This window comes from Charadrius vociferus, unplaced genomic scaffold, assembly GCF_000708025.1.
Source record: "Charadrius vociferus isolate BGI_N301 unplaced genomic scaffold, ASM70802v2 scaffold1077, whole genome shotgun sequence".
Taxonomy (NCBI): Eukaryota; Metazoa; Chordata; class Aves; order Charadriiformes; family Charadriidae; genus Charadrius; species Charadrius vociferus.
This window is the reverse complement of record NW_009649168.1, coordinates 571,028-591,499: the sequence shown is the minus strand read 5'-3', so window position 1 is coordinate 591,499 and position 20,472 is coordinate 571,028. Positions and strand designations below refer to the sequence as shown.

Here is a 20,472-nt window from a genome sequence, read left to right as displayed (position 1 = left end):
GCTATGTCCTACAGGACAAAGTGTGGCTGGCTGTGTCGGTCTGGTGGTCACCCCACAGAATTTGTAGCACATCTGCTAACTTATTTTAGCAAATGGAAAGAATTAAAAAGAAAAACAGTGTTGGTTTCAACATTCATGACTCACAGAAGAATTTGTTTCTGCAGCTAGATGGTCCCCCTCCTCACCTTTTTCAGAGAATCACATTCATATTGCAGGCTTAGTTCAGGCACTTTTTAGAAAATGTTCATCTGGAGTAAAAAGTCTGCAAAAGTTATTTCTGCATAATTTAAAAGTAGCATTTCAGTCCCATTAGAGTCTGATAGGTCCCATCACGGTTCTCGTTATCTCTAATGATTTGACTGTTGTCATGAGACATTTTGAGGCTACTGTATAGCTGTAGTTAAGGTTTCTTCATAAACAAAAATATTTTCCTACCTATTAAAAAAGAAAAAAATATACTAAATGCTTTATACAGACAGAATCTGCTACTATGGAAATAAATAACATGGAGTGGAAAAAGTGTCTTAGCTCTAGGATGCTAAGCCATGGAATGTCACATTCACATTTTCTGGAGACTAGCTGCTGGTTGGCAGGAGTATCTCAATGTCTTTGCCATTCGACACTACAGTGTTGTTAGAGCAGCTACCTGCCACGTCCGTGGGGGCACCCAGAGAGGACGCCTGGGAGGAGGCTTTGGTTAGCGGAGCAGGAGCAGCAGGTGACTGAGCGAGGCCGGGTTTCTTTGGAGGAATGGGTGGAGGGTTCCCTCTTTCTGCTCTTGGAATGGTTGGTGACTTAATTCCAGGAGACAACGGGCTTAGCGGGCTGGAAACCTTGCCAGGGCTTGGGGAGTGACCGGATTCGTTTTTGGGGCTCACAGCATTTGCCAGATTTCGATAGTCCGTGCCAAAGGGTGAGCTGTTAGGGGAGACAGGTTTAATAGGTCCCTGCTGGCTGGTAAATCTGGAAAGGACCTGAGTGACTGTATTGCGGGCCAACTGCTTGGCGGCAGAGTTATCTGCTAGAGTAGGAGACAAATCCCGCGACGGCGGGCTCTGCAGACCACTTGACTGGTGGTCCTGTTCAGCTTGAGACTGAAACTTGTGCCGAGCTGCATGGAACCGTTGATTGATCCCCACCTGGTAGGATGACTGGTAACCAGGGCTGCTGGCTGAAGCTCCCACGAGGCGTTTAGTCAGAACTGGCGAGGAGCAGGGGGAAGGTGTTAGAGAGGAGGCAGCCGTGCCGCTGGGAGACAGGGAGACCCCACCAGAAGGGACCTGGGACATCAGATGCACTGGTGACTCTGTTCTCACAGGAGAACTTCCATTCTCAACCGCGTTTTCTGAGGCTGCACCAGCAGATTTCTCCTTTTGAACGTGGCTCTCTGCTGCGTTTGTCTGCAGTAGCTCACTGCCCATCTGCATGTCTGTGTCACAATGACCGTTGGATTTTGCATAGGAGGGAGTGGGTGTAGCGGGGCTGGGAAACACGGGATGTACAGCTTTGCTTGTGCTGGCAGGATTTGCTCGGTCTGCCTGCAGACACTCTGTCTGGCAAGACACAGACTTCACCGTGGCACTGTCAGTTGCAACACCTCTGGACATCACCGAGGGGGCTGGCTGCAAAGGCTCGGCAGCACCGTGCTCCTGGCAAGAAGCCTCCAGCTCTTTCAGGGCTTTCTTCAGACATTCCACCTCTTCTTTGAGTGCTTTTGTACGGTTTTCTTCTCTGTTCAGCTTGGCTTTCAGCTGTTCTCTTTCAATGTCAAACTCTGAGAGCTGCTTTTCTACTTGTGCTTCCATCTGTAAACCCCGCTTCCTCTTGGATGCCAGCTCCTCTTCCAGTTTACTCACCTTACTCTTCTCTTTTTCCAATTTCAAGCTCAATTCCGCTGTCTTCTGCCCCTCTTCAGCTGCTTTGGCAGTGGCCTTCTTGCACTCCACTACAAGCATGGAAGACAGTTGCTTGTGGCGTGCCCTTTCCTCCTCCAACTGGCTTGACAGCTTCTTCTGTTCTTTTTCAAACTTTTTCACTTGGGATTTTTCAAACTCCAGCTGGAAGATAAGGACAAAAAAAGACTCTAAGGGCACCGCAAAACCTCCTGAAAGTAAATGAAGCATAATGCCCCCAAAGGGAGCGGGTTACTATCTATCTTGGAGAAACTCCCCAGTAAAAGATGGCAATGGCTAAGAAAGAGGTTCTCGCCCCACGTACCTGCAAGGCAGCCTTGTATGACTCAGGCCGCATGTATTAAGAATTATTACTTACTAGTAGTTATATCATGTATGAAATTCAGTTGACCTTTACCGAGCTATACACCCAGTCTGCCACGCACCGACGGAACAGGCGGTCTGGAGCAGAGCTTCCTTCCACCTCATTTACTACTTTGTCGGTTTGCCTTTTAAAGGCATTTAGACTTTAAAATGCTGATGTGTTATGTATGTTTAATAAAGTCTACAGCGCTTGAATAACAGAAGGCAGTAGCTTAAATATTTATTATCAGCTCTGAATAACCTCCCCCGGAGATCTTTCATGACTTATTCTGAATTTTGAGCACTAGAGAGCCCTATCATTTGTAAGTGCAGCCCAGTTCTTGAGAACTACTCAGATTTCAGGCTGAAGTAAGATTTCAAAGCACTTGATTGCCCAGTAATAGCTTTTAGCACTGCTCAGCAACCAAAACACTCCCAAAAATTAAGGTTGTTTTTCATACTGAAATGATAAAAGCTAGGAGCGCCTTACCGAGGAGGGAGGTCCCTTACTCCTCTTTCAACAGGAAGGTGCAATTAGCCATCACTACCGAGTTCACCACCCAGGAGCCCGGGGTTTCCGTGGGTTGGGTAATTACCAGTTAGCAAAGCATACCTGCTGGGTGAGCCGCTCCCGCTCCTTCTCCAGCATATAGGTAACATCATCCCCCTCCGCCGTGTCCTGGGCGTGCCGCTGCCTCTCCTCCTCCAGGTCCAGTATCACCTGCCAAACAAACATCCGTCCCTCCAGTGCCCAGGCACACAGCGGGGAGAGCTCAGCGCCTTCGCACACGGTCCAAAGCCAAGAGACGCAGGAGAGCAACCACTCAGACATCCAAATTCGACTCAAAATATCACATAAAAGCAGCTTCTGGACAAGTTACAATACTACGTTATTATACGGTATAGTTGAGTCAGTCTGTGAAAAGTTAGGAAAACCACACGTTGGATGTATCTTCGGTTTATTATTAAACAACTAAATTGCATGCTTTTCCTCCAGACTGCGGAACAGCCTTGGGACGTTCACGTTACCCATCCTTGGGTGGACGGTGCCCTCATCAGAATTTCCTGGCAGGACCATTATTATAAACCCCAGCGGGAGCAGAGGCTCTGCCCCAGAGACCGTGCATCCAGGAGACACGGGGCACTAACAACCACACGACGATCCTCGCTATGCTCTCAGCGGTAATTCGCACACAGCCTTCTCCCCCAGTTTCTTACAGGAGATTTGAGGACTGCGGTGCAAAGTTTATTTTAGAGAACATGAATTTGTTCTTCCACTTAAGAACAAGATGAGCTCTTGAAATGAAACTGCTTGCCATAAGGACCCAGTTAAGGAGCTCCTTCAGCTTTAACGCTGAATTATATGAATAATTGAAATTCTATTAACTCAACAAAAAAGCCAGAACACAAACTTCCCAAGAGAGTCCGCTGTATCTCACCACCAAAACTCTAGGCTCTCCCAACACATGCTCACCATGAATTTTGCAGCTCCTCAGTCTTCCTGAATTTTAAGCTTCCAAAAAATGCTTAAATATCTTTAAGTACACAAGGAACCTTTTCACAGGAGGAGACAGGAAGGATAGAAAAAGGGCAAAAAACATCCAATTGTCATAGTGTGACTTAGCTAGATACTTGGCTGAAAAGCGAAGCACAGCCTTGCTGTTACTTCCAGTGACTTAGAGGGCAAACCGAAAGCTGAAGACAACCTCCAGCTGCCCACCCTGAGCAGCGTCAGCGATGTAAAGTCACGCTGGCTGGTTGCTTATGTCATACCAAGGTTTCTGCAACAGAAACGCTTCAGATTATTCACAGACTGAAAGGAACTTGCTCTACCTTATCCCCACCAAAACAGATTATGGGAAAATAAACGTGAATCCACGTGCTGATGAGCAATGAAACAGAGGTTCAACTTTGAACCTTTTGATTGGAAACAGAATGCAACTCTTGTAGTTGAGATCTTTGTACGGGATTTAGTAAGTTTCAACCAAAGCAAGAGTGACATACCTGAAGAAAATACAGGATGGTACTGGCTCCAGCACGGGCACTAGCCAAAAGCACACCTAGATCTGACCTTGTAAGAGATACTTCTTAGACACCAGTGTAGGGCATCACCTCACAGTCTGCCACTGACACAAGCTAAAGCAAAAATCCCAGCTATTTTCTAATATGGAAAGAAGTACGTGGAAGAGGTTAAGATACAGTGCTGCAATGGCAGCGACTGCAGGGATGCTCCAGAGAGCTCCTCCCAGTCGGGGACTCCAGTGATGTACTCTTGAGCAATTATTCTCTGCCCCAACTACACAGCAGGGACAAATACTTCAATCATTTTGACTGGTTTAAATTTACTGCAGGACAAAACAAACATGTAAACATTTTTTTTCAAAAGCTAACTAGATACATAAAGAAAATATGTTGTAGCAAGACTCCAAAAAGCAGAGTTCAGCGGACTCTTGCTTCCAGACTTATGTGCAGCTTTACGCTCCCCTAAACCACGGTAAGCCAGGGGAGCAAACCTCTGTGGAAGTACAGTCTGACACGTGGACCAAGCACTTCACTGGTGTCGATACACATCGAAGCTGTATATGAAGAATAATAGGTGCTTTATTAAAGAGGCCAAATAGCATGAGAAATAGTTTTGGTCACACCCTACCTTCTTAGGAAAGCACACGGAGGAGCGCTCCCATAAGTACTGGTACCAGCTCTGCGATAATCACTGAGAACACGTCACAAGCAGGACAGCGATATGTCTGCTGAGAATTCAGTCTTACAGAAATCCTTTCTTACATTTTGGCAAGCACTATCCTTCCAGCTGTGAATAAGCTAGTTCCTTTTTTTGTGTGTCCTAACAAAAACATCTTGCATATATTTCAAATTTTGGAATTACAATTAATAAACTTACCAGCTGCATCATAGTGAGCGAGAAGTTTAAACAAAGGTGCAAGTCCTTTCAGTTACCAAAACTCCAGGCATTTAAGTGTTTTTGCTGAAGTTAATGTACTATCAAAATGCAACTGTTAACTTCTGCACATACTTGAAGCAAAACCCACCTTTCTGTGTCTGCTTTCCGCAGCAGCTAGTTGGGATAACATTCTTTCTTGCATGTTCTTGCAATGTTTCATCACCACTTTCAAAATAGATAAGGGATTGGAGCATACTGGTTGCTTTTCACCGTGATTTCCCTCTTTCAGTGTCTCAAAATCTCTCTGCAAAGCCATTAATGGGTCACTGATGTTGTACTTCCCATAGCGTTCCTCAATGAACGTGTCTCTATGCTGGGCCTGCAACACAGAAACAAATTTGCATTTTGATATACTTAAAATCGAAAACTTGCTAAAGAAGAAAGTAATTTGTAGTTAATATTAATCTTCCCCACTTTTTCACTTAACACAGTCTGATTCACATCCTGTTATCTGCTGTAAGAATGGGAGTATTCAGACAGGAAAACACGCAAGTGTGTCATGTTAAAGGTCCTCCGTTAACAGACGAGAGAGACAGTAATTCATACGACAAACCAGTCAAGCGATGTACCCGCTGGAGAGCGGGGCAGTCTGTGCCACCCGCGAGACCTCCAAAGCCCACCTGGGCTTTGCCATTTCTGATCAGGCCAATAACAAGGGGACAAACACCATGTTTTTCACATACTAGGTGCACATACTATTCCTCTAACGGCAGACTCTGATCAAGTTGAAACTGTGAAAAGTTAAGTGTATAGTGAGGACAATAATCCTTCTATCATCGCAACGGATTTTTAAACTGTTAACATTTAAAGTTTCAGCTAGGCTCCAAGCTAATAAAAACGCTCATTAATACATTTAAAATGGGCAAAAGTAGATGGTACCCCACTAATAAGGACAATAAAATCTAGAGGGATCAAACGTGCGCAGGCGAGCCCGGGTCTCGTCGGCTGATCAGCCCCACACAGCTGATGTCCCTCTGCTTCACAGCCGCCCCCAGGAGTCACCTGCTCTCCAGATAAGATACTCCAGTCTTGAAAAAATTTGCAAAACCCACTTGTATTTCCACAGCTGGAACACAAGCAAACACACACTGTTCACAGGCAGTCTGAAAAGTGTGTGTGTGTGGCTTATACGAAGCATCTGCTCCGTTAACTTCCCACTGCCCCCCCCAAGTTGAACAAAGTCTTTTAACCAAGTGGCCCCAACCAAACTACCCAACCGAGGGAAGTCTCGCTTAAAAACACAGCATCGCCCCAGCACAGCCAGGCTGCTGACGCCCCCATAGCACAGCTACCTGCGACCTATGTCCATGACTTACATTCCACACCTGTGCGAAAGGAGAGACGGTAAGTATCAATTCTTGCTCGATTAAAGATTTAATCATTTACTGTTGTATCGGTGGAAAAGTAGTTGTGTGGTTTTCTCGACTATGTCACCATCAAAGAATTTCATGTTGAGCAATTAAGAGTTGTATTCTTGCAATAGCTTATAAACCCGTAAATTGTTAATAAAATCCTTAATGTTCTCATCCAGACTAAACAAAGTTTAGTTTCTCAAGAAGCAAGACCGGAATGATAAACTTTCTTTTGGTGCCATACATGTACGAATTAAGGCAACTCACATGTACTAGCCTTTATATTTACAATGTTTAGAATCAGCCATTCCAGCTGGAAATGTGTTTGCTGGGACACTGATAGCTGTATCCTACTGAATGACTACTGTGAAGTTCTAAAAAACAAAACCAAATTTAATAAACACACTGATACTAAATTATTATCTACATGTTTACCACCATGATAAGAAACCACATGAGAACAGATATCCACACAACAAAAGATGTAAGGGAGAAACCAGATCTAGATGCAGAAGGGCCCTCAGAGCTGACCTGTCTTGGCTCCAAGAAATTTAATTATTGATTTCAGCTGAAATGGTTATGGGCTAAATGCTACGCGTTTGTGAAAAACCTGTGAGGGTGTTTCATTCCAGCGCGTGTCACTGACAGCACAGTCCCGGGCACGGCAGAGCTGACACGCTCTGCCAAGAAAGAATACCTTCCAAATCTGAGGTTTAAACTTGATTCTTCTTGATTCATTTTAGTCATGGTAACCAGTTCTCATGAGATAATTCACACCTTAACTTTTCTAGAGCATGTTCTTGGTAAGACCACAGGGAAAGATGTGGGCTTTGCCCTGCCCCGGTTACTCCCACCACCGTTCTCCAAAAGGCGAGAGCCCCGGGACCTTTAACTAAAGCGCACTATCACCTTCTAAGCGGTTTAATTTAAATCCCACTTTAGCACGTACAACTAGCACAGCACTGCGGGACCTGCGGAGGAAAGTTATGATACCAGCTGCACTTTTCTGGACAGAGGACAGGCAGTCTGGAGGGACTGCCCCAACCAAAGGCGTCCTGCGCGTTCGCAGGCGCGCTGCGGCTCGCTCTACGCACCCGCGCACCCTGAGCGGCGCCAGCAGAGGGTAAGCCATTCCAAAACGAACGGGGTGGCTTTGCAGAGGTGGCGAGGGGCACTCAGCACAAGCCCAGGCTCTGCTGACGCTGTGAAATGGCATTCGGCTGTCGCGGGGTGGAGAACGAGCGATGGGCGCTGCACAGAGCCGCCGCGGGGCCGGCCGCACCGCAGGACCCTCCGGCCACCGGGAACCGCCAGCTTTTAGACAGGACATCTTTTAGATAGGACAGACTGAGTGTGACTAAAACGGAAAGACAACTTGGAAGCCAGTATTTATTGGCATGGCTGTTTCCTGATGTGCCAGTAAACTGTATGGGAACCGCGAACGCTTCCCTCCAGCACGCACGAGCAGCAGCGCCGCCCCGACACCGCCCCGCGCAGCAGCGGGGACAGACGCACCGACACGGAAAAGCAAACTGCTACGACTGAGCTTTATAGGCCAGAGGACCGACAGATAAACAATAAAGCTTTGCTTTACTCAAACAGCTGATGAGATTTGCTGGTCCTGCCCATATTCTAAGATGCGACCACGTGATTAGCACAAAAAAGAATAAAAGTCAATCTCTGCTCTCAAAGGGAGAAGCATATGCATTACCGTGACAAGAGGCACAAAACCCCCAAAACTAAATACTATTTTTCCCCCATCTCCTCCATGACCAAACACCAATTAGGGACATCCGTCCCATGATACTGGTGTGGCATTGTAATTTAACCCTCGCAGTAAACAAATACAGAGGAACAGCTCACACTCACAGATACCCCTCCCTCTTTATCAGCACTATCCACCAGGAAGAGTGGATACCTTTGATCAGAGCTTAAGATATTGTTCTAACTTTACACCAAAAAAAAAAAAGAAGAGGAAGGAAAAGATCAGCCCTGGAAATGGGAGGGCGGCCCTGGATAACGAGCTGCCCCTGGTTTAATGAATCACAGGAAAAACTACAGGCTGCTTTTTTTTTTTTTTTGGAGGGACAGGGAATCTTCAGTTATTCTGGAGAATCTAAAAAAAAATGGCTCAATCAAACCTCAGGACAAGTGGGTAGGGAATTTCTAAGTGACTCAAGCATTAAAGAGCCTGTAAATACCAATCGGCACATCCACCCAGCTGCCTCAACTGCTTTGACTGCTGAGCTGCTCTTCCCTTAAACCCGACCCACCGCGGTGCCGGTCCCTCTGCAGAAGCACGGGAGAACCCTTCAGAGGGTGCCAGTGCTGGAACCGTGCGAGACAACGGGGCGACGTTTGAAAAGTTCACTTCTGGGCAACTTCTTTCCAATAAAAGCTTAAAGAACCGGGATTAAGGTCACACCCACTACCTCCAACCTCTGATTTCTTGCAACAGCCACGTTTTCCCCGGCTCCTCGCAGCACCGGGCTCTGGACTCTGCTGGATTTAGTGGGGTGGTTTATTTCCTGTCTGGGAAAGAACAAGAAGTTCTTCCTTGCTACTTTGAGCAATTAAGCATTTTTCTGAAGTAGCATGACAAACAGATGAGACTATCGTAACATTAATAGCTTTCTGAAGTCCAGCTACTCTTCTTTAATAGCCAGCAGAGCATAAACATTTAATTAAAGTTGTCTAGACTAGGAAAAGTCTTAAACAGGTCATCCTACACCAACCACATCTAGTTTACCAAAACAAATCCAGCCTTTGGTGTTTGGGCCACTGTGCCCTTGACGATCTTCAAGGTCCCTTCTAACCTAAACCATTCTATGATTCTATGCACGTGGAAACGCAAATAGGGATTCTGAGGCTGCTGCCCGTGACACCTCTGTGCTACGGGTCCCACTGTCACCGAAGTCATCGGGACAGCTCTTCTAAAGTTAAGTCACAGTGCCATAATCCACAGAGGTTAATTTATGCAGGTACTGAACTGTCACATAGATGAGTGCCTTCTCCCATGGCTTGTGCTCCTCACCGATGCAACTCTTCAGCCCAACAACTTCCACTAACGCTGGAGGTCATGTAAAAACATCTCCAACAGCTTTGATTTTGTCCTGTCTGAACTGGAATTCAGTCTTAAATACAGATTTCGTTCAACTTTCAAAACAGAAGCAAGTTGATGATGGATGAGAAATATTCTGTTAGTGAGCCCAAAAAATCAACTCAGATCTCAGATCCCAGCATCACCCTATTCAACACGTAAATCCACAGGAAATCAAGCTTCAATAACAAGGAAATAAGGTTACAAAAAGCATTGTTAACTTAGGAATGGAAAATTTAATCTGGAAAAGCAGAGATGACATACATACTTCCAACAGCATCAACTGCTCTTTGAAATAAGATGCAATCTTCTGCAGTTGGAAGATCCTCTAATTTAGCACCTCCGCCTGTATCGTTTCAAATATGCAGACTTAGGAATTTCCTATCAAAACACTCAAACTCCAAAAGCAACTAAATGGACTGTTTGGTGATTTTGAAGACTATTAAATTGCCCTCCCCCAACAGGAAAAAAGATAACATTTAAGCCTGGGCTGCTCTTCAAAAAAGGAAGCAGCTACGCATGTTAACTACTCTTAAAAATAAAGGTCCTGACAATCAGAAGAATTAGGCATATGGGCAGAGGGTACTGCTTTACCCCGCCTGGCTTTTAGCTCAAGTCAGGGTAACGGACCACTGCTAGGCTCTCGGAAAAGAGACAATTCCGATTTTATGGAGCAGAAGCAACACCTGACACAACCGAAGAGACGTTTCCCGGGCAGGCAGGCAAAGCAAAGGCTTCGCTTTGTCAGGGAAAAGCTGCTGTTTCCTCTTGGGATTTCTAGACTGTTTTGGGACGAATGTTTCCCATAATCTGTTTAATTTTTTTTAATAAAAGATTTCCTTTTACTGAAACCTTGTTTATGAGACAGCGTTTTCTCTCTGCCTTCGATAATCTTTACAACTTGTTTTACTGGAACATCAAACAGGGAATTTCCAAGACTTGTTTCAAGTACTTTTTTGGACACAAAGTAGAATATTACTCTTGCCTGTAATTTTAGAGTTTAGGTTTTAACCCTCGGCACAACACAAACACACTGTTAATTAACTGTAGCTACTGCGTGTGCAGTTCTCCAGTAATAATTTCCACAGAAGTTCCTCCTTCATGTTGCAGAGAGTGGTGTAATCTTTAAATAGCTTCTTACTGCCTTGAACTTCCTTATTAGCTTCTCTCCCCAGACACAGATATTGGGAATAAAGACAAGCTGAGGTCACAGAATCGCTGACAGGGAGAAGGGAAATGGGGGTGGGGACCACGCGCTTTGCACGAAAATAAATGTCAAAATGCTGGAGTGGGATTCCGAGTCCGACTTCAGCTCCGGCTCTGAAGCAGTGCCTCGCAGAGATCCACAAATCAGAAATTGTATTGCTCAAATACAGTATCTGTCTTAATTGCCATCATTAGATCAAGTGAACAAACCAGATAAACGAGAGCGACCCGGATTTGCCCACATAAGACTTGTTATCAGCTCCAAAAAATGCAAGAAATTGTCTTAGGAGACATCAAGCAGCACCGAACTGCGACTTCTGTCCCTGGGAACCTTCTGGGGGTAGCACAGACCGCGCCAATGCCGGGGTGAGCCCGGCCCAGCACAGCTCCCAGCACACGCGTGCCGATGGCTCAGAGCTGCGCTTTGGTCCCCGTGAAACCAGGGAGCCTGGTGACACCGCTGAACCTCCGCGCTGGGGCCCTTCCCACCACTGCGCCTCGCTCCCCACCCAGCGGGGTGCCGAGAAGGTGCAGAGAACCGGTCCCACGAAAGGTACTGGCAAACAGTGCTGCTTTGAGCAAGAAATAAAGAAAAGATCCCCCAAACTTGCAAGAAAGGCTGTAAGAAAAGGCCACATTCCAGCAGGACAGCGCCCATGGGAGCACTGCGAGATCTGAGCTGCTTTGTAAGTGATGCAAAAGGCCGTTTTGCCCCATCTGTGAAAGATTTACTAGCATCTGCACTAAGGTTTTGTATTACTGAACTTCTTTTTTTGTTTAAACAAGAGGTAGACTAAAGTTCTGAAACTGCACTGTAAACTTAATTTCTAAATCCACTGACAAATGAACACTCAATTTTGCAATGCATTAATACTGCTTTATAGAGTGAATCACTGGATTCAGAAGCAGAGCAATGAATACCAGCTCCCAGTCATTAACACAAAATAGATAGTTTCTATTCCAGTGTAAATTGCCTAAGGCCTTATTAACATAAAAGAATGAGCCAGAAAGCTGTTTCCTGTTTTCCAAAAGTAAACAGAACTTCATTTCTAATGTATGGAAAATTCTCATTTAAGGCACAGGGAGCAGGGAAGAGAGTGCTCTGCCACCGCGACAGAGACCTATTTAAATACTGAACTGTTTCCACTCACGGTGTGCTATTTTAGAAGACGAACCTGTGGATCACACACGCAATCCCTTCTACGCAGCAATAAGGGCAGGGAATCTAGCCCTCAGTATTATGCAACTCTCTGTATGCGTTTTTTTGCCTGATTTAAATATCATTACAACTACAGGAAAAGGAGCACAATAAGAAGTGAGACTGAAGGTCTGTTCTGAAGAGAACACTGAGATTTATGCAGTGGACAGGAAGCTACTTTCAGGCCAAAAAAAAAAAGTTTTTTTTCAGAGAGGTTTTAAAATAGAGGAAGCAAACTGAAGCACTGGAAAAGAATATTTTGAATACAGTATATTTGTTCACTTAATCCTTTATACTAGTATCTTGCGTTTGAATCCAAGTAACATTGCAATTTGAAATGGACGTCAAAAGTCAGGACCGCTGCGAACGCACAGGGAGAGGGGACGGTCTCACAAACACCCACTACTCAATCAAAAACAATACACGAGAAAAAAGTAAACAACGGGGAAAAAAAAGCGAAGGAGAGAAGTCAGCACGGGCAAGCCATAATACAGTCGAGGCATCGATTAGAGGTGACCTAAAAGCTGCTCGTTATAATACGAACGTGAGCCCCCGACAAATCAGCTCGGGAGTTAAAGCCGCTCTCCCAGTGCGCGGAGGAGGGACGCTGCCTCTGGGCAGGGGCAAAGAGCCGCCCGGGCAGAACCCCGTGGGGTGGGAGAGAGGGTGACGATTTGGGGAGGGGAGGTGAAGCAGAGGGAGGAAAGCAAAGGAGCAAATTCAGCAAGCCGTCTCTGGAGAGCCGGGCTCGGCAGCTCGGTTTTGCCCCAGTGAGGAACGGGGCCCGTGCCAGCCAACAAGTGGGCTGATAGCATGAGGGAGAAGAAAACTATTTTAGGCTTTGTCATCTGCACGCATGGATTCTCTCTGCTAAATGCCAGATGCTAAATGCTGTTCTCTAAGCGTGCAGGAATATCAATTATTGCAGACTGTACTATAATCAAATTATAAGTTTACAAATTAAGGTAGACTTTTTCTCTGCGAGTGCACGTTCTTTCCTATAGTGTACCAAAGGATCTGCCTCAAAGAGAGAGAGTTCAGAAGCCTTTAACTCTGAATCAGAAGTCAAATTAGCCCATGAGGGGAAATGCATTTTTCTTACTCTATGGCAAATAAATAGGCAGATAAACCTCTGACATCTATGTGCCTAACGTAACTGTGGGTGAGAAACACTGCCATTGTTTAAGATCATGCAATCCTCTAACAAAGTTCAGGTCCCACTCTGCCTCTTTCCAACATACACGTGCACTTAATATAAAACCGTCACGCCTCCCAGGCAATCTGATCGCAGCGGCAGAATAGACCGTGCAGAGCGCCCGGGGAACACGGGGAGGGCTGAGAGCCCACACTCGCACGGTTCCTCTGGGCACGGAACGGCCAACGCTTCCCCCAGCCCGGGACATTTCGGTGCCTCTCAGGGTACGTTAGCACCCAGGGTACCCGAGGACGCAGGTCAGACTGAACGCTCTCAGAGTTTCCACCTTTCATTTGGTCTTCGAAGGCTTTTTCTTCAGGGCGGCATTTTTGTACGTATCAAAAAGTGAGTAAACAGCTTAGCAAGGTGGGTTTGCCTTTAACTACAGTCACACACAATAAAACCATTTCAGCTGGTGAAGCACTGTAAAGCTGTTACCACAGTTACTATCAGTAAACAAAAAGAAAAGCACAGTAAGGCCAGAATTTCTCTAACTATATATTCCAAATAAACAGGCAAAACAGGGCTAGAAGTTTTCTGAAGCTCTGTCCAGCCACCAAGTGAAGCAGTTATATGACTTTTTTCTTTTCCCCCTTTTACATATCGATGGGGCAAGGCAGCCTTCTGCCGGCAGGACGGCAGAGGAGGGCTGTGGAGCCCAGCACAGCGCGGCTGGAGCCCACGGCACCCCCCAGCAGCGGGTAGAGCCCGGCTCCGGAGGGGAGCTCCATCCTCCCGCGAGGCCGGAGCTCAGGACGCAGGGCTGCGGGCAGCCAGAGCCGGATCCCATTCGAAGCTTTTACTGTCTTTGCCTACTACCTTCAGCTCTCCTCCCATTCTCCAGATGAAACACTACAGTGTGTCCCTTACGGAAGGGGAGAAAAGCAGTAACCTTTGATCAGCTTGATATTTTATAGTACATAATTATCAAGTATAGGTTACAATTTCATTTAATTTCTTCTCAGTCAGGCGTACTTGACAAATTGTGTCAAAGGGTATTCTAACTATATTAATATCCTCATGCAAGAGGGAACTGCAGGTTAAATTTCAACAAGAGATAATTGCTTTCTGCTATTGGAAGGTACACACTAAAAAGCCTTTGGAACAGAGCTGCTGCATTCCTTCCCATCGGTCTCTCCGTGCTCCATTATGTGCACTTCACACTGCAATATTAAAGCGATGCTCGTTTTGGTAACACATTCTGACCACACAGAGCTTGAAGACAGATTTGAAGTGAACTGAAAGAAATTTGAAGTCTGTTCCAAGAGAGGGGCCGAGCCTTCTGCCTGATTGATAGGTTGGAGAGGGTAACATCTCTCCAAAATAAAAAGATAAGCATCCTGACTGTTTTGGAGGAGGATCTCCCTCTGCCCCCCAAAAGGTGTTTGTATCTGGACTCAAGCTACAGAAGCTGTTGCTGGAAAACCCAGTCCCCGCAGCGCTCAGGCCTGCAAGCTGCCACTCCTCTTCCAAAAGAGCTGAAGGTTTAAACATTATGAGCAGTGACAGGTCAGCTTGAAAAAGCCTTCAATATCCAACCCCCTCACAACTCATTTCTTCAAAAATTCACCCCTTCCATCATTTATACCACTATTTTCTTCCACCTGACTGAGGCTGCATGTCACCTCAGCATCCTTCACAAAGCAGCACTATTACACGTTTTCTTGGCTCTACGTTAACACACCAAACTGGCCCCAGAGTGCCACAGCCCGTACCACCCGAGCCGGGGAAGCAGAAGCGCAGAGCTAAGACCGCGTACGCTAACACCACGTACACTAACGCCCCATCAGCACCGTTTTCCTGCAGCATGAGATGTCCCTGCAAGAAGAGGTCCCACGTGCCCCAGCACCAGCCCTGCCTGGTCCCACCACAACTGCTCACGCAGCCATGACGTCGGCTGCACTGACACGGGTTGAAACTAACTTTTTAGATGGGGTGGTTTTTTTCACTGGAAGGTTACACTAACGCTTGCGCCAGCAAAGGGAAAGAATAAGCAGCTGCGCACACAGGTCTGCTGCTCTCAGCAGCAGTGACAGCTTAGATTGGCTTAGTACAATACACAGCCACAGATGCTTTTGTCTTAGCGTGACGTTAGTGTCACGAAAAGACTAATCTGCTATCCCTCCCGGTGAGGACAGTTTCTGCTTCAAGAAGCCCTCCTTACTAACGAAGAACAAAACCAACAAAGGAAGTCTGATACACCTTTTACATTTCTCATGATAGCAGAAACACTCGGTCCTGTTATCAGAAAGGATGAAAGCACATGCATAACACTGCATTTCACCACGGAAATGCTTCTTGCAGCCAGCTTTCAATAATGAATACCAAGACGTAGAATGATATACAGCATTTATTATCTAATACTGCTGATATTAAGATGGGATTCTGAACAAGTAATAAATCTTTGCCTCTGAACTTCACCTTGGGTGCAAGTGCTTTGCAGAACCTATAGCATTTATATATATATTTTTGTCTGTTATCGTGGTATTTACAACATACCTTTAAGGCTTCTATGACGAGATCTCTTGCTTCTAATTCACCCTCAAGAATGCTAAACAGCGTCAGTAGTTCTGGTTTGCTGAGTTTTTCCAGATTCATCCTGAAAACCTGAAAAATGGAACATAGTTTACCAGGTATTTCTTTGTACATGACAATCACTATTCTAAGTTACAACATACAATCTCCATTTAACTTCAGCGTCCAGTTTTTTGGACTGCAGATTGCCCTGGGGGGAAAGGGGAGAATACACAAGGTGAAGATTTTCTCTTCAACTTCCAAGACCAATTGTAGAAAATGCATTTTTCACCTTTTCCCAAGGGGTCATGAACATACGCGCACCCAGATGGTGTAGGCAGAACGTACGGGCAAACACGACAGTGTAATATTCACCAGGAAGCAGCCAAAGTTAATAGGAGAGGGAAAAACATGGATATTTAAAAGCCATACTACTGTAAATTACACATCTGGTTCACACAGCTGCAGTCATCACTGAAACAAGACTGAAGAGCGGGGAGGAATGTGGTCCAGACTGGGCCACCTACACAAACTTAACGGTCAAGTTAACGTTTTGATACGTTTCCTAGGAATGCCATTACGCATTACTAATGGAACAGGCCCAAACCACTTTACAAAAATCAATGCCACAAAAAACACACATTTAATTACTATTCTTTCAAACTGTTTCAATATCACCATCATTTATTAAATATAATTTTACTGCCCACATAAGAACAAAGATCCATCATCTGAACTGCACATATAAAAAGCTTTTTTCTCCCCTGCATCTTCACCGATACGCTTAACACTGCCTGGTAATAAGCCTTTTTATTACACTATTTTGTTAACAATGGAAATAATTTCACAGGCTAAACTCTTGTCAACTAAATACCCATTGATGATATAGTCTTGTGCTTTGTGCAAGAATCAAATACACTTTTCTGAGTCCAAGTCACATCCATCTTTTACCACTCTATCGATCAGAAAATGCTACAGCACGGAGAAGCTACTCGGAGACATCAAACCCCACTTCAATGGCAAGTGATAAAGGGTTAATTTAACCTTTACTAGAGAATCCTAGCCATCTAAAACATTCAACTGAACTGTAATTTTTCGGAAGTCACTGCTACTTTACAACTGATTTGCATAACTGTGCCTTGGAGAATTATGCACAAATACAAGTTCTGTCTTGTTTATGCCAAAGCAGTTTTCCAGTTGCTGGGAACAGAAAGTTCTGCTTGCAGAGAGGAGTAGGTAGCCTTCACACCGCAAGAGAAAGCAGAAATCTGCTTCGTGCCCCCTCTACTGAGCCGGCAAGTTTCTCATCATGCAGTCACGTTCCTGCTTCACGCAGCGTTTTACATGAAATTCCATAAAGCAGCGACGTTTCTCACAGCCTGTCCTGGCCGGCCCTGCCGTTGGCATGCGCTGCTCAAGGAAACTTCAGTGGAAGCGACCAGGACTCTCCAGGATATCGCCGATGTTCCAAAACCCATTTAACTGAACACCACAGATCTGTCAGCGCTGCCCGTATGTTCCCTATTGCAGATCCATTAACATACGGTCAAGAGGAAAATACACCAGTGGAGTGTTTGGCAAACCCGTTCACATCTGTCACAATTTCAAAAAAGCCCGATCGAGACTTGACACAAAAAGTGTTATTTAGGAAACTCACTACATTGACTCAGATCCCATTTCAGCGGGCCAGGGCAGTGCTGGTCACCGATCCGCAAGTGCTGTGCTTCCAGCTCAGCCGACAGAGTAAATGGGACTTTACGGAGTTGCCCAGGACGTGAGCCTGAGCATCCCCCTCGGCTTCGGGTACGTCTGCTGACGGTTCTGTCGCCACGGGGAGCCTGGCAAGCTGAGACCGCGCGGAAGGAGTGCGATTAACAACTTGTTCATCTTATACGAAAAGGGAGGGAGTGCAACATGAGCAGCAAATTAATGCTAAAACATAAATAAGCAGCCATGCATCGCGAGAAAAGAGGGGGCCTCGTTTTAGCCTTTGACGTTTACCGTACTTAACTCTGAGCTGTATCACTTCCCTGGGCAGCTTTTACATCTGGAACCTCTGGACGTCTGCTCAGGACATGCACAGCTTCATTTAAAACCACCTCAGTCCTTGCTCAGACTAAATTCACGGGTGCTGAGACTGAATCAGTACTGACAGGAAATAGGAACTTCTTTTTCCAGATACTCATCATGTTATATTAGTTTGGGGGTATTTTAAGCCAGAACTAAAAAGGAGAAGTTTTCTTTGAGATCTTAGAACAAAGTATATCATCTAACTCTGTCACCCTAGGACAGACCATTCTGAACGTGGACTTTCAATGTGACTCGTCTGTGCTCTTCTCTGAAAAAGAGATGACATGGGAACGTGCAGCTGCATCTCTCCATTAGCTAACGAACAGCACGCTCTTAAAGCGAGGACAGCTACCAACTGTAGTTTGGTATTTTAAAGCTATTAGTCTGGGCAGTAATTGTTTCTATTCTATATTCTAAACACTTCCATTGTGACTTGTACTTCACAGTGTTATAGAAATAAGCCATGCTATTCTTACCATGCCTCTACGGCTATAGTCTTTAATCAGCTTAATAACATAAACAAGCCCTGTCTTAAAATATATAGGTAAAAATACTTACAGAAATAAAGAGCAGCAGCCAGTTTGCACAGTAATCATTTAGACAACAAGAGGTACCATTAAATCTATGTAAGTGGTACAGCCTCAGCTTCCGTCTGTGCTACCTGCTGCTACAGAAGGCCTTTAACTGTGCCGTTTGCACGGGGGATCCCGTGCTGCTGAGGCGACAGACTGGGAGCAGATGCTACAAATAAAGTCACTGCCCTAAAACCCCCCCTAAACTGCGTTTGTATTCTCCACTGATTTACAGGGAACTTTTCAATGCCTCTCGGAGCACGCAGGGCAGATACCTGTTCCGCTGAATCTCTAACAATCTCAAGCGCTCCCTTTTAGGGCCACTCAACACAAGGGAGCCGAAAAATGTGAAAAAAAGTTCTATTCATTTTACGTTATTATTTACAAGAAGAAGCATCTCTGGATCAAAGAGCTAATAAGCATATATCTGAGCTCCTCCTCCCCTATCCAAACCCGAATCCCTTCCCGGCCCTCCAGCATCACAGGCTCCTGAGCTGACCTTTCCACGACTGCTTTCTGGTTACAGGTCCCTGTTCCCTCCTCGTCCCACTTTTTAATAAAAGATCACGCCAACCCTATTCAATTACCCAGTTCTCCCCCTTGCAAACAGTTCCATTCTGCCAAACAGATCTGTACTCGTCAGCTGAGGAACCTGACCCATTATTTCCAAACCTTCAAGCAAGAGATAGAGTTTCGCAGCATTAGAAACAAGATCTAGAAACACGCGGGGCATATTACCCCTCTACGTTCAGTGAAATACGCTGACCAGTCCAATCACACAGATCACAAACCACAGGACCTCATTATTTAGTCTGATGGTATAAATATTTTCCCTGAGTCTAAGATATATCACCATTTTTGGACAATAAGCAAGAGTTTAGAGCATAAACAAAGATAATTACGCACTGCTTGCTTAGAGGTAAACTCCCTTTTAGCTATGCTACAGCCCATTAAAGAGTCTGTCTCCTCAGCAGACCCATACCTACCCTTGAAAGAGATAAAACTCTTCTTTTGAAAGTTATTTCCCAGTATTTAACTGAAAATAAATATCAAGACCAGTTTAAACGTACATACACCCATGCAAGCTAATAAACCAGGGTAAGTTATCTTTGGCATGTGCCACTTCAGGAACAAGAGATAAGCTTCTAGACCGTGGCAGCTCCTCCGCGCACTGAATCACGCTACAATGCTTATGAAACCATTAGAGGTTACATTTCGCTTGGGCTCACGTACATAGAAGCACGAACCAAGTTAACCAATGCCACCAGCGCAAGAGAACTTCACCCACCAACTTCAGTGAAGGTTTGAGTCACTACGCGGCGGGCACGAGCCAGCGAGCAGCCGGAGCGCGCAGCCCGAGGCGCAGACACGGAGGTTGTCAGCTGGAAGTGTCAAGATCCTCTGCAAGCACCTGGCTCAAAACTCTTCTACTTTTTAATAAAAATTGTGAAGAACGTAGCTTGGCGTTCCTTTTTCCCTCTGCAGGAGGGTATTTCCTTTCCTTTCGTAAGTCATGGTTACAGCTACGCCAGTTCAACAATGCCTCTATGTCTATAATCCTGAATCAGTTTCATTTTTTCTTTCCTGTCCCTGAAGAGGAACTGTTTTTTTCCAGGAGCCTGCATGGGCAGTCGCGAAATCGCATTCATACAAGAACCTAAACGGGTAGTTTGAAAACTCCTGATAGACAAGTTTTTAAAAATGCTGCCGCATGTGTAGCGTGACGTGCGAGTTGTTAAAATAATTACATGATATGTTTATATAATAAAAAGCTAACACACACTTTATAATTGTGCATCCACAGTGCTGCCTGGCATTGCATCAGAACTGTAGAAAATTAGGTTAAAGCGAGCAGTGTTTAACCCCCACCCCGGTACCACCGACTAAAGGGAGAGAGGTCACCCCCCACCCCCCACTCCCTTATTTCTCAAAGTATTTGGATGGAGCAAATACAGAAAATTCGCCTTCAAAACATTGCCAAAGTCCTTCAACAACCACCGCGCGGCAACTATCGCTCCTTGACGGAAAATTAAACCAACCCCCGCGTTACC

The 20,472-nt window shown here is 45.4% G+C and overlaps 1 protein-coding gene across 1 annotated transcript; it reads right to left on the bottom strand.

Annotated features, from left to right (window-relative positions):
- Positions 1-217: 217 nt before the first annotated feature.
- CTTNBP2NL (CTTNBP2 N-terminal like) lies at positions 218-15,873 on the bottom strand. The gene is made up of 4 exons (XM_009888436.1): positions 15,765-15,873; positions 5,303-5,533; positions 2,869-2,976; positions 218-2,057 (listed from the first exon to the last, which is right to left on the bottom strand). The coding sequence occupies exons 1-4, from the start codon at positions 15,861-15,863 to the stop codon at positions 576-578; spliced, it is 1,920 nt and encodes a 639-aa protein (XP_009886738.1). The 5' UTR covers positions 15,864-15,873; the 3' UTR covers positions 218-575.
- Positions 15,874-20,472: the final 4,599 nt, after the last annotated feature.

Bases quoted from the DNA above. Each gene is read 5' to 3' on its own strand.
- CTTNBP2NL (XM_009888436.1), bottom strand. From the start codon at position 15,863: ATGAATCTGGAAAAACTCAGCAAACCAGAACTACTGACGCTGTTTAGC. The intron at 5,534-15,764 runs GTATGTTGTAAA...TCTGTGTTGCAG, and splicing joins TCGTCATAGAAGCCTTAAAG to GCCCAGCATAGAGACACGTT. The intron at 2,058-2,868 runs GTATGCTTTGCT...CTTATCTTCCAG, and splicing joins GGGAGCGGCTCACCCAGCAG to CTGGAGTTTGAAAAATCCCA.